The 15,193-nt window shown below is 40.9% G+C and overlaps 1 protein-coding gene across 1 annotated transcript in view; it reads right to left on the bottom strand.

Annotated features, from left to right (window-relative positions):
- The window catches only part of LOC111977480 (cadherin-related family member 1a), a 25,148-nt gene extending 10,506 nt beyond the window's left edge, over window positions 1–14,642 (bottom strand). The window contains 14 exon segments of the mRNA XM_070448210.1: window positions 1,216–1,380; window positions 3,226–3,378; window positions 8,046–8,146; window positions 8,331–8,363; window positions 8,366–8,392; window positions 8,395–8,407; window positions 9,477–9,620; window positions 11,100–11,216; window positions 11,901–11,987; window positions 12,485–12,574; window positions 12,711–12,761; window positions 12,919–13,064; window positions 14,012–14,110; window positions 14,450–14,642. Of these exon segments, the coding sequence (XP_070304311.1) occupies window positions 1,216–1,380; window positions 3,226–3,378; window positions 8,046–8,146; window positions 8,331–8,363; window positions 8,366–8,392; window positions 8,395–8,407; window positions 9,477–9,620; window positions 11,100–11,216; window positions 11,901–11,987; window positions 12,485–12,574; window positions 12,711–12,761; window positions 12,919–13,064; window positions 14,012–14,110; window positions 14,450–14,546 (1,323 nt within the window). The 5' untranslated portion in view covers window positions 14,547–14,642.
- Window positions 14,643–15,193: the final 551 nt, after the last annotated feature.

Here is a 15,193-nt window from a genome sequence, read left to right as displayed (position 1 = left end):
GGAACATAGAGGAAGAGGAGTTAGAATGTTGAACGGAACATAAAGGAGAGGAGTTAGAATGTTGGAACGGAACTAAAGGAGAGGAGTTAGAATGTTGGAAAGCGGAACATAAACAGGAGAGGACAGTTAGAATGTTGGAACGGAACATAGAGGAGAGGAGTTAGAATGTTGGAACGGAACATAGAGGAGAGGAGTTAGAATGTTGGAACGGAACATAAAGGAGGGGAGTTAGAATTTTGGAACCTATGCACATCGTTCATAAGCATGTCAGGGCTCTTTAAAAAGTATGTAATCACACAGGAAATAAACGCATGTCAAACATTTTATTTTTCCAATATTATATAACAATTTCAACATTAATATTTATAGTTTCAACAACTTATTTTTGGGGACAATATTGTTGAGTAGGGAGTGCATTGGGACACAACTCCTGAATGAAGGTCATTGAATGAAGGTCACTGTCCATTTGCTGATTGGAACAGTCTGAGGATAACACACCAGGGAGGATCTTACTGTAAGCTAAAACACACCGAACAATGTGGGGAGGATTTCACCCCAGCAGGGTCTGTCTACTAGGCTCCCATTCCCTGGGGGTGATTAGGACACAGTCACACCACAGGGACACCACAGGGACACCACAGGGACACCACAGGGACACCACAGGGACACCACAGACACACCACAGGGACACCACAGGGACACCATAGGGACACCACAGGGACACCACAGACACACCACAGGGACACCACAGTGTAAAGGCCAATATGATCGACCCTGAAGAATTGTTTCCTTCTCACCAACTCTAATTCCTGCTAAACGGTAACTACTAGTAATGTAACATTATAAATACTAGTAGTATGGAAGCAGATTCATCCCAAAATAAATACAGATAACAACATTGAAATAACATTGAAATTGTAGTATTGTTTTTTCATATTATTGTTGATTCAATACATTTATTTGCATTTATTGAATCTGGTTCCATAGTTGAGTATTGTATAGAGAAAGTCAATCATATAAGCAGTATGTCTCTACGGGCAAAATATCACATTTTGTGGAAATCCCTCAAACTGGAAATCCCTGCTTCCTCTTAGCTTCCAATTACCCATAACCATTAATATCCATCTATCGGTGGATTATTGTTGGGAGATTACATAATCATATTTTGGTGGCAGTGGCCTTTTGAACAGAGTTGGATAATCCAGATGTACTCACGGTGACAGACACTACGTTGGAGCCTCCGGGGGAGTTTTCCGGGATACGTGCGATGTAATACTCTGAGGTGAACCTGGGAGTGTTGTCATTGGTGTCCAAAAGGTGAATCACAATATCAGCTGTCGCACTGAACCTCTCAGGGGTGTCAATCTCCACAGCCAGTAACTGTGGTAGAGGAAAATGTTATGTTAAATCCATAAGATACTCCCTACTATTCTTGCTTTTATACTATAGTAAAAATTCATTTAAGGAATGAGCATGATGCCTGCAATGCCAGAGTTGTGGGTTAGATTCCCACTGGGGTCAAAAATACAAAATATATGGAAGCACTACTTTAAGTGACTTTGGATAAAAGAGTCTGCTAAATTATTATTATTTTATAAGTCATAGGTTATTACTCTATAACTACCAATGTAATTTCTTACCGCATAATTACCATTGTAATTTATTACTATATAATTACCATTGTAATGACTTATTGTATAATTACCATTGTAATTTATTACTATATAATTACCATTGTAATTACTTATTATATAATTACCATNTATATAATTACCATTGTAATGACTTATTGTATAATTACCATTGTAATTTATTACTATATAATTACCATTGTAATTACTTATTATATAATTACCATTGTAATGACTTATTGTATAATTACCATTGTAATGACTTATTGTATAATTACCATTGTAATGACTTATTGTATAATTACCATTGTAATTTCTTAGTAAATACCTAGTAATTTCTGTACCATCAAAATAAAACCATATCCAATCTACATTGTCCCTCTTAGGATCAAATATTTGTTATTCCAGTTTGTCATAGAGTACCAGTCAACGGTTTGGACACATCTACTCATTCCAGGGTTTTTCTTCATTTGTACTATTTTCTACATTGTAGAATAATAGTGAAGACATCAAAACTATGACATAACACATGGAATCATGTAGTAACCAAAAAATGTGTTAAACAAATCTAAATATATTTTGGATTTTATATTCTTCAAAGTAGCCACTCTTTGCCTTGATGACAGCTTTGCACACTCTTGGCATTCTCTCAACCAGCTTCATGAGGTAGTCATCTGGAATGCATTTCAATTAACAGGTGTGCCTTGTTAAAAGTTAATTTGTGGAATTTATTTCTCTATCTTAATGCGTTTGAGCCAGTTGTGTTGTGACAAGGTAGAAGATATACAGAACATAGCCCTATTTGGTAAAATACCATATTATGGCAAGAACAGCTCAAATACGCAAAGAGAAACGACAGTCCATCATTACTTTAAGACATGAAGGTCAGTCAATACAGAACATTTCAAGAACTTTAAAAGTTTTTTAAAGTGCAGTCGCAAAAACCATCAAGCGCTATGATGAAACTGGCTTTCATGAGGACCACCACAGGAAAGGAAGACCTAGAGTTACCTCTGCTGAAGACGATAAGTTCATTAGAGCCTCAGAAATTGCAGCCCAAATAAATGCTTCACATAGTTCAAGTAACAGACAAATCTCAACATCAACTGTTCAGTGAAAACTGTGTGAATCAGGCCTTCATGGTCGAATTGCTGCAAAGAAACCACTACTAGGACACCAATAAGAAGAAGAGACTTGCTTTGGGCCAAGAAATACGAGCAATGGACGTTAGACCGGTGGAAATCCACATTCGAGATTTTTTGTTCCAACCGCTGTGTCTTTGTGAGACACAGAGCAGCCAACAAGTGCTCAGCATATGTGGGAACTCCTTCAAGACTGTTGGAAAAGCATTCCAGGTGAAGCTGGTTGAGAGAATGCCAAGAGTGTGTAAAGCTGTCATCAAGGCAAAGGGTGGCTACTTGTGTAACACTTTTGGTTACTACATAATTCCATGTGTTATTTCATAGTTTTGATGTCTTCACTATTATTCTACAATGTAGAAAATAGTAAAAAATAAAGGAAATCCCTTGAATGAGTAGGTGTGTCCAAACTTTCGACTGGTACTGTAAATGCAGCTGAAAATGGTCTGAAATACCTTGTATGTTAAGGATTTGCCTTTTTCATAGTCGATGGCAGCAGAGTCTTCAACGATGACGGTGACCTGTGCTTCATTGAGGACCGTCTGAGGCACCACTCTGAGTACACGACCAGGCCCCACCAATCTCAGTTTAAATTTAGCATTCGCCCCCTGTCAGAGAAAACACACACCTACATGAATCTGCCATCTATGACAACATTCATGGCAAATACCAAGATCTCTGACCTCTGTTTGACAACAGTAACTTTAATCTATCTAATGGGCTGAGGGGGGGGGGGGGACTGTCAATGGATACAATTATTATTTAAGTAAAAAAAGAATGCAGACAAGAAATCTGGGAACAATGACATAATAGATAATGACAGCCATCTTAATCTAAATGAACTATTGACATTCCTGGATGCTTCGAGTAGTATTATTGGGCGAATGGGGGATTAGATATTGTATTTCTGAAAATGGTTACTAATGTCACATATGTTTTGGGGGGCGGGGGGGGTAATGAAAGCCCATCCTTGTATGAATGTTAGATTTTTACGCCAAATACATCACATAATATGCCTACGCCTCCAGAAATCAACCAGCAACCCATTAATAAAACACAAAATGGATGTAGCCATCAAATCATCGTTGGAGCTATCAATACCTTAGTATCAGTCAAAGTGTCTGTGGTGTGTGGCACAGACTAACCATGTGTTTAGAAGATTCACAGAGAATGTCCTATATAACCGTAAGAGCCATAAGAGTGATATCTCTCCATGTGACCAAGAGGGAGATGCTCCAATAGATGTACTCTGCTGTAATCCCTATGTACATGTTCTTCTCCTCTATTATTAATGGACTACATTTAACCCAGGCTCCATTAGGCGGCATCTGATCCATAACGAAGTGCTATCTATTATAGGTATATATAGGCGTTGATGTCCTGTGCCATATACCATGACTTTGCCTTATCCATATACTGATCAGAGTTCGGTTGACCGCTCAGCTTCAGCCCCTTGAGGATCTTCCCTCGGAGGTCCTGTGCTATCACGATGTCACCTCAGAAACTTAGGTTCTGTGGCTCACGTTCTCTCCGCGAGAATGGTATAGTATAGCCGCGACTGTCAGTCCCCGCTGTTTGAGAATCTCACAACGAGTAGCCGTTCCCCATATCGATTGTGCTCTATTGAAAGTCAACACCCTCGCTGATGCCCCAAACGTCAACTTGCGCCGTGAGTAGACAGAGAACAGAAGACAATCTGTGCTCACACCACCAAGCGAACTCTGAGATAGAAGAGAGAACACACATGAGAGTCCATGCCTCTGTTGTGAAGGTAGAAAGAAGAGAGACGAAGTTTGGCACACAGAGGATGCGTCATGAGAGATAGAAGACGATGAATTAGAGAAGTAAGCAGCGAGAGGATGAGATGAGTATGAACACGAGAAGAGGGAGGAGAGAGCACAGAGGGAGAGCACCGTAGAGAAAGAAGTAGAGACCAGAGATTGCATCAAGAGCTCTAGAGACAGAGATAAGCCAAGGATGAAGATTGAGAAGATAGAAGAGAGTGAGAAAGAGTCTGCGTGATATTACAGAGAGATGCGAGTCTAGTGAATCTGTTAGATTACAGAGGCATGTAGTGACGTCTATAAATACCAGTGGTATCAGTGCTCTGAGTTACTTGAGACGAAAGTGTCACAGTATGCTCTGTTAGTTAACAGTGGACGAGTACTCGATTTGATTAAGCACACGAGAGGAGTGACGGAGAGCATGCTAGTTATGATTAGAGTATCGTGCACAAGAGAGAGGATGCTCGATGTTGAACATTAGAGAGACCAACACACGTTCCAATCGCCTCGATAAGAGATTCAAGAAGCAACTTAGACCGAAAAGATGTCTCTTTCATTATCAAAAGTATTGGATGAAGCCGAGCACTGGGACGCCACTGCTGTATAAACATACATCCCGAGCCTCTTAAACCGAGTGAGCATTGCCCGGACACGTCCTTGTAAAAACACACTCTTACACGTTATACCTTTGTTTCTGGTTGCTGTAATTCTAAGTTACTACATAAGGCCCAGTGCTCTTACTACAGAGTCCAGACACATGGCTACTCACGTTATTACTTAAATTGCAACAACACTTGCTCGTTATAGTACACTGACACGACTTTTCAGTGCTCTTGTGATATAACAGTATTACAGAAAGCACTGACACTTAATTAACACCACAGTTATGCTCTATTATTACAGATAAGCAAAGAGCGAAACTAAATCTGCTCTTTACTACCCTGTATATTAATGCTCCAAGATCTTCATGTTATTTACTTACTAGTGCCTCTTTATTACAATGTCCGCTGCCTCTTTATTACACAGAGTGTTAATGCTCTTGTAACAGTAGCTTAAAGCAACCGACCTACTGCTAGTTAATAACCAGTATACCATTCAAAGGCTACTGACGCACTCTGTTATACTTTTAGTGTCAAATAACAAGCACTGACACCTTAATAAAACAGAGAAACTGACACGGATAAAATAACAGAGTGCTCTTATATTACAGATGTCATTGCTCTTTTATCGAAGTAGCTGTCCGTGGACTCACCTGTAGTATTAATTTACGAAAGGTTCAGTTTCTGTATTACAAGTAGCTAATGAACACCTTTAGTAAATTAATCAACCTTCAGATCAGTGCTCTTTTGTATTACAATTCAGTTGCTCTTATTACTAGTCCCGAACTGCCCTCTAGTCACTGAACACCCTGTAAAGAATAAGCAGTGAAGCACTTGCGCGACTAGTTAACAAAACAGGATAGCCACATACACTGACGATTAAAGCAGCACGCTAAGCACTGACCAGGTCAATGCTAATAATACAGTAGACACGACACTTGACAAATAAGAGCACTAACACTTGTAATAACAAGAGCACTGACACTGTATACAGCACGACCGTAAATAACAGGCACATGGTAAAACAGCACGACACTTGTGTACAACCGACACTAAACAGAGCACTAACACTGTAATAACAGAGCATGACACTGTAATAACAGAGCACCGACACTGTAATAACAGAGCACCGACACTGTAGTAACAGAGCACTGCACTGTGTAACAGAGCACCGACAAACGGTAATAACAGAGCACCTGACACTGTAATAACAGAGCACGACAAGGTAATAACAGAGCACCACAAGGTAATATAACAGAGCACCGACAACGAATAACAGAACACTGACAATGTAATAACAGAGCACGACAGATAATAACAGAGCACCGACACTGTAATTAACAGAGCACTGACACTGTAATAAAGAGCACTGACACTGTAAGTAACAGAGACACTGACAAGGTGATACAGAGCAATAGCACTGTAATAACAGAGCACTGACACTGTAATAACAGAAGCTACTGACATGTTAGTAACAGAGCACTGACACTGTAATAACAGAGCACGACACTGTATACAGACACTAACACTGTAATAACAAGCACTGACCACTTAGTAACAGAGCACTGGACACTGTAATAACAGAGCACTGACAAGGTAATAACAGAGCACTGACACTGTAATAACAGAGCACTGACACTGTAAAGACAGAGCACTGACACTCTGTAATAACAGAGCACTGACACTGTAGTAACAGAGCACTGACACTGTAATAACAGAGCACTGACAAGGTATAACAGAGCACTGACCAAGGTAATATACAGAGCCCGACAGGTATAACAGAGAACTGACAAGTACATAACCAGAAGCACTGACAAGGTATAACAGAGCACTGACACGTAATAACAGAGCGCTGACACCGTAATAACAGCACACGACAAGATAATAACAGAGCACTGACAAGGTAATAACAGAGCAATAGCACTGTAATAACAGAGCACTGTAGTAACAGAGCACTGACAAGGTAATAACAGAGCACTGACAAGGTAAACAGAGCAATAGCACTGTAATAACAGAGCACTGGCACTTAATAACAGGCGCTGACACCGTAATAACAGAGCACCGACAAGATAATAACAGAGCACCGACACTGTAATAACAGAGCACTGACACTGTAATAACAGAGCACTGACACTGTAGTAACAGAGCACTGACAAGGTAATAACAGAGCCAATAGCACTGTAATAACAGAGCACTGACACTGTAGTAACAGAGCACTGACAAGGTAATAACAGAGCACTGACACTGTAATAACAGAGCACTGACACTGTAAAACAGAGCACTAACACCTGTAATAACAGAGCACTGACCACTGTAATAACAGAGCACTGACACATAATAACAGAGCACTGACCTGTTAGTAACAGAGCACTGACACTGTAATAACAGAGCACGACAATGTAATAACAGACACTGACACTGTAATAACAGAGCACTGACACTTAATAACAGAGCACTGACACTGTAGTAACAGAGCCTGACACTGTAATACAGACAATAGCACTGTAATAACAGAGCATGAACGTAGTAACAGACACTGACAGGTATAACAGAGCACTGACACTGTAATAACAGACACTGACACTGTAATAACAGAGCACTAACACTGTAATAACAGAGCACTGACACCGTAAACAGAGCAATGACACTGTAATAACAGAGCACTGACACTGTAATAACAGGGCACTGACACTGTAAAACAGAGCACTAACACTGTAATAACAGAGCACCGACACTGTAATAACAGAGCACCGCCACTGTAATAACAGGCACGACACTGTAATAACAGAGCACTGACCCGTAGTAACAGAGCACGCACAAGGTAATAACAGAGCACTGACAAGTAATAACAGAGCACTGACACTAATAACAGGATAAGAAAGCTCTTATTACCTTGACTTTGATTTCATATAATTCATTCCTCAGCGTGACTGGATAAGCTGTTAGGCTGATACAACCACTTGTGCTGTTGATGGTGAAGACGTCCTCACTACCTGAAGAAGAGAAGGGTGAGAACGGCACCATAGTAGTGAATCATGACGTATACAGAAATCACATATCTGTGAAACTGTAGACAAACACATGCTCAACTGTTGACAATGATAGGTCATTATCAGTTTGTTTGTTTGTTTGTTTGTTTGTTTGTTTGTTTGTTGTGTGTGCGCGTGTGTAACTTACCATTGGTAATAGAAATAAGAATAGGATTAGGTTTCCTTCGTCTCCATCTTTGGCAAACACAATGCTATTTCAGAACCCTGCAAATACAAATTATAAATCATAAAGCAATGGCTTGCAAAAGTTTTCCAAAAAATCAGTTGAACATACTGTATGTTAATACGCGACATGATATTCCAAATAATTTAAGTACATTTAATTAATATAAAGAAATGGCTTGCGAAAGTTCCCAAAAGTTTTAAAACCAATGTTTTAAAGACCAGAGGATCATCAGGTTGTGTTGTGCTTACAGGAAGTGAGATCTCGTAAACGTAGCAAAGTAAGAGGTTGTGTTGTGCTTACAGGAACTGAGACTCGTAGACGTGGCCAAAGTAAGGAGGTTGTGTTGTGCTTACAGGAACTGAGACTCGTAGACGTGGCCAAAGTAAGGAGGTTGTGTTGTGCTTACAGGAAGTGAACCTCGTAGACGTAGCCAAAGTAAGGAGGTTGTGTTGTACTTACAGGAAGTGAGACCTCGTAGACGTAGCCAAAGTAAGGAGGTTGTGTTGTGCTTACAGGAAGTGAGACTTCGTAGACGTAGCCAAAGTAAGGAGGTTGTGTTGTGCTTACAGGAAGTGAGACCTCGTAGACGTAGCAAAGTAAGGAGGTTGTGTTGTGCTTACAGGAAGTGAGACTTCGTAGATGAGACAAAGTAAGGAGGTTGTGTTGTGCTTACAGGAAGTGAGACTTCGTAACGTAGACAAAGTAAGGAGGTTGTGTTGTGCTTACAGGAAGTGAGACTTCGTAGACGTAGCCAAAGTAAGGAGGTTGTGTTGTGCTTACAGGAAGTGAGACCTCGTAGACGTAGCCAAAGTAAGGAGGTTGTGTTGTGCTTACAGGAAGTGAGACCTCGTAGACGTTAGCCAAAGTAAGGAGGTTGTGTTTGTGCTTACAGGAAGTGAGACTTCGTAGACATAGACAAAGTAAGGAGGTTGTGTTGTGCTTACAGGAAGTGAGACTCGTAGACGTAGCAAAGTAAGAGGTTGTGTTGTGCTTACAGGAAGTGTGAGACCTCGTAGGACGTTAGCCAAAGTAAGGAGGTTGTGTTGTGCTTACAGGAAGTGAGACCTCGTAGACATAGCCAAAGTAAGGAGGTTGTGTTGTGCTTACAGGAAGTGAGACTTCGTAGACGTAGCCAAAGTAAGGAGTTCCAATGAAGGCTGGAGGAGTGTCTTGGGCGTCGAGGACGTTGATGGTTATGGTGGCTGTAGATGTCAACACCTGATGCTTCCCTTTGTACTGTCCACCCCCATCCTGATGGATACAACAGAAGGTTAGACATTGGACGACGACACATGTGCTGTCTGATTATTTAGCGTTAAAAACCATTGCGAAGCAACAGTACTCTTAGCATTAGTTAACAAGGCGGCAGGTAGCCGAAAGGTTGCTGGATCGAATCCCTGAGCTGACAAGGTAAAAATCTGTCTTTCTGCCCCTGAACAAAGCAGTTAACCCACTGTACCCCGGTAGGCTGCCATTGTAAATAAGAATTTGTTCTTAACTGACTTGCCTAGTTAAATAAGAAATGTAAAAAAACAGTGTGGAAGTTATGTAACGCTGTTTGCTTAGTGAGGAGTACCACCTCCTCCATCGCCCAGGAGGAAAAAGGCCTTCAATTGTGAAAGGAGCGACACTTCAGGCTGAGAACTCAGTGTCATACATCTCCATCTGCTAGATATGTGAATTTCAACAGCTTTCTATTTGTGTGTGAACTTCAGAATCTTGCTCCCATGAAAATACACTCAGCATACTGTAAAGGGCCTAAACAACATGCTCCTCCTTCACACGAGACAATTAGTCAATCAGCTGCCATGGTGTGGGATCAAGGGCCGAGTCGTAGTGTGGCCTTAAATTATCAGGGCAGACCCTCCCCAGGAGCTTAGAGACAGATCCAAGGATGGAGGAGAGGAGCTGATCCTCCCCAAGAGGCTTAAAGACAGAGGAGGGACCCCCAGCCCTTCAACCTCCACAGGGCTCAGAGAAGAGGATAGAGACAGAAGAAAAGCTTCCCTCCCCAGGGCTCAGAGAAGAGGATAGAGACAGAAGAAAAGCTTCCCTCCCCCAGGACTCAGAGAAGAGGATAGAGACAGAAGAAAAGCTTCCCTCCCCNCCAGGGCTCAGAGAAGAGGATAGAGACAGAAGAAAAGCTTCCCTCCCCCAGGACTCAGAGAAGAGGATAGAGACAGAAGAAAAGCTTCCCTCCCCCATGGCTCAGAGGAGAGGACAGATTGGGATGACACATAGGGATGAAACATAGGGATGACACATAGGGATGACACATTGGGATGACACATAGGGATGAAACATTGGAATGAAACATAGGGATGACACATTGGGATGAAACATTGGAATGAAACATAGGGATGACACATTGGGATGAAACATTGGAATGAAACATAGGGATGACACATAGGGATTAAACATAGGGATGACACATAGGGATAAAACATAGGGATGACACATAGGGATGAAACATAGGGATGAAACATTGGAATGAAACATAGGGATGACACATAGGGATTAAACATAGGGATGACACATAGGGATTAAACATAGGGATAAAACATTGGGATGACACAGGGATGACACATTGGGATGACACATTGGGATGACACATTGCTGGTTGGGGTTTTAGGCTGGGTATCTGTAAAGCACTTTGTGACAACTGCAGATGTAAAAAGGGATTCATAAAAATACATTGATTGATTGACACATAGCCAGCCGCCATCTAACCTTGGCAACCACCGTCACAAAGTGTAATGTTGTAGTCTCAAAGTCGAGCGTCTCGCCTGGTTTGATCCGCAGGACCCCACTGTGGCCGTCGATGGTGAACTTGGTAGTCGGAGTTCCCTGTGAACAGACACAGGACCATCAGTAAAACCCTTCACGATGATGATGTATGCTGAGACAGATCTAACTAATCACTCACCATTCAATTCAGTTTTTTAGTTCAATGACAATTCAAATACACTTGAAATTACAACCAAGACCACATCACACATCAAATCCAGGCCTAGAGAGGGATAAAACATTTCAGCCTTTCAACCATTTTCTACTGTTGCTCTTTCAGATATCTAAAATCATCAGGATGGTTTTAGACTCCAGAATCTGCTTTGTGAATCTCCCAGTCGACATATGAACGGTGCCAACTGCTTGCTGATGGCCAAAAGCAGCCCTAAGCTTCAGCTAAGCCCTCGACACCTTTCTGAAATGTAATTGAAATGTAATCCACTAAAGTAACACCATATCCTGCCTCAACTCCAGTGTAAAAATGAATTGTTTTCTCACCAAGGATGGTTCACTTCCTGTGTTGATTAAGGACATGGCCTTACCATTCATCTACAGTATGACAATGGATCCTCCGTATAGACTGTATAACATTAGAGCTAACCCTGAACCCTCTGGCAGACCAAGACTGTGTTCATTATGATACACGAAGCAAAAAATAGATTTTTTTCTATTTGAGGGTTCATATAGTCCCTTCCTGTTTCAGTCCATTTTCTTCTTCTTTAGTGTCCAATGGACATTGTTCACCTGTAAGTAGTAGGTGACACTGCCTCCAGAGCCCATGTCTTTATCCACCGCTTGCACTCTGTAAATGCTGCTTCCAGCTGAAGTGTCCTGCAGATGACACAAACATGGATGACATTTAACATTAAATATGATGTGTACTAGATAAGTGCCTGTGCACTTACTTATCTAGTACATATCTGCTAGACTTTAATAACAGTGTCATTACTTGCCAGCATGTCAGACAGGCCCCTGGGGTAGTGATGCCCTATTATGTCTAAAAACATGATACCAATATTGACATCTCTGTCATTATCACTTAACATTATCTCTAAAGACATTATACCAATATTGACATCTCTGACATTATCACTTAACATTATCTCTAAAGACATGATACCAATATTGACATCTCTGTCATTATCACTTAACATTATCTCTAAAGACATGATACCAATATTGACATCTCTGTCATTATGACTTAACATTATCTCTAAAGACATDATACCAATATTGACATCTCTGTCATTATCACTTAACATTATCTCTAAAGACATTTTAAACCAATGACAGAGCTGTCTTTATGGTGATGAGGGTTTAACACTGACCTCGGGGACGTCTACGGCGAAAGGCAGGTTCTGGAACTCTGGTTCTTCATCGTTGACATCGGTGACAAACACCCGTATCGTCTCGACAACCTAAAGGAAGGAACAAACAGATGACATCACAACAGCCCAGCTGAGAAGCCAGGGATGGTTATTTGGGAAGTGTATAGGCCTATACATTTGAAGTATATGGATCTGCGACGAATGTTGTCGTCAAAGCTCAGCTCACCTTATTCCGCCCATCTGTTATGCTAACAAGAGCTGAGATTTCACCTTGTTTCTGACAAAACAAAGAACACGTTGTTAACAGCACTCTAAATAGCACATCCGGTACTAGGGGGTAATGATAGTCTCTGGCGAGAGACGGCAGACTTGCTTCTGGGTTGCTGAGATTACCAGAGATATAGTTTTCTCAAAGCTTCCTGCATTACACTCACCTCTCTGTCTAGTTCCTGAATGAGAGTTATGTTTCCTGACTTGGAGTCCACTCTCAGGTATTCTCTGGTGCCCTTCTCAAAGGTCAGGCCAAACCACACGGCATCCCCCTCTGGGTCGGTACCGTTTAGGATATATACCTGTGTTCCTGTAAGGTTAGAGACAGAGATAGCACCTGCTTATGAATCTGTTATGAATACTTTATGAATGACTATGAATGTGTTATGAATGCTTATGAATGTGTTATGAATGCTTATGAATGTGTTACGAATGCTTATGAATGTATGAATGCTTAGGAATGTGTTATGAATGCTTATGTATGTGTTATGAAGTCTTTATGTAGGTACTCTTCAAATATTAAAGTGTTACGGAATTTGGTTATAACATCATCTATCAAATACATGAAAGGTAACCCATCTCTACCTCCAGTTGTACAGAGGAGAATATCATACAGCACCATGAACCTGACCTAGACATAGTCGTTTAGGAATAGGAATTCTGAGGTGTAACTTTCCCAAAAACCCAGGTTTTCCAGAAATGTTGCATTCCGTAGTATTGTCTGATTGTTTTTCCTATTGTTGCCAGCCACCCCTGCCTCGTTATTGTTTTCCCTGGCTAAGCTTGTTAGCGCGCGTCACCTTCCTCTGCAGGGCATTATGGTGATACACATAAGGCTCAATGCTGCTCATGTGATTACTGATCGGTCCATCACAAGCAAACCTGGGTTCAAATACTATTTGAAATCTTTCAAATACTTTTGAGTGTTTGCTCTCGCCTGCATGGAGTGCAGGGTTTGCAGTTTTGGGACTATTCTGTTGGTCAACGAAGATAGGCAAGCTCAACGAAGCACACATCAACTATTTGAAATGATTACAAATAGTATTTGAACCCAGGTCTGATCATTAGTTACTGTATAACGCTGCTCTTGAAACACAAAATCCATCACACTGTGATTTTCTTTTAATTTAGCCACATTATCCATGCTATATGTAAATCACAAGACATACGGTATATTATCAATTCACAACTTCACTGACTCAATTGAATAATTAAATAAATAATCATCTCACTTATGTAATTGTTTACAACACTTACCGACTGGTGTGTCTTCTGAGATACTGAAGAGAGCCATATTCCCATTGGTGCTGCTCGGTCCGTTGTCGTAGAAATAGGGAGCGTAGTCTGACGTTTGCCCTGGTGGAGAAAAACAAATGAATCGAAACGTGTCACTTATAACAAAGCAGCACTATCAAGCGTATTCACAATCGCAAAAAGATAGATGACAATCTATGGATAACGAGTAAACTTTTATACAGTACAGAAATTATAACACATGCTGTGGTAATCAATTCAATACTTCTGACACCTGTGGTCCTATTTATCTGAATATTCAATTTTGAATTATTGTACTCACTTCCTGAAACGGCAGGAAAGCAGAGAGAAACAAGACAGTTCAAAGTCAAAAGAGGTTAAGAGAATGGTATTATCTAAAAGAAGGTAAAGGAAACCCAGTCACAATATCAAGACAAAGACCAGGACAGAGAAAATAAAACCTACCCAAAGAGGGAGGAAGAGTAACCAAGAAGACCAAGAGAAAAATAAACCCTCTCTTTTTCTTTTGGTTCTTCATCGTGATGGCAGAAGACGGTTTGTCAGGGTCATACAGGGTGGAGGTAGAGACCAGGGAGAGGGAGACCGGCTGAGGCTGAGTGGAACGGAGTCAGTGTCCTTCTGGAGGTGTCTACAGTATGCCAGGCATCTCACAAGACGGCTCAGCTCAGTGTAAGAAGCCGGAGCAGTCTCTCAGAGCAGCCTGGTCTCATAGGCTAGACGTAACATAGTAAATTGTAAATCCAGGAAAGTCAAATTAGTATGATATGTTATGTTTGGTATGGTTATATAAGACAGGAGGTTACTTAAGGCAAAAATTAAAATAGGTTGGTTGGTTGGTTGGTTGGTTGGTCGGGGTGAATGGGTGGGCGTATAACGTGAACGTCTAGCATGCCAAAGGTAGTGTGTTCGAATCTCATCACGAACAACTTTAGCATTTAAGCTAATTAGCAACTTTGCAATGAGTTACTACTTTTTAACTACTTAACCCTTCCCCTAACCGTAACCCTAACATTAACCTATAGCCTAGCTAACGTTAGCCACCTAGGGAACATTAGTGACATAATATTGGAATTTCGTATCATATCGTACGTTTAGCAAATTTCTCACATATTGTACGAATTGCAATTAGTAATATATCATATGCGTTGTAATTTGTAACATATC

This window comes from Salvelinus sp. IW2-2015, linkage group LG18 (genome assembly GCF_002910315.2).
Source record: "Salvelinus sp. IW2-2015 linkage group LG18, ASM291031v2, whole genome shotgun sequence".
Taxonomy (NCBI): domain Eukaryota; kingdom Metazoa; phylum Chordata; class Actinopteri; order Salmoniformes; family Salmonidae; genus Salvelinus; species Salvelinus sp. IW2-2015.
Note: the sequence above shows the minus strand (reverse complement) of the source record. Positions and strands in the feature narration are given on the sequence as shown.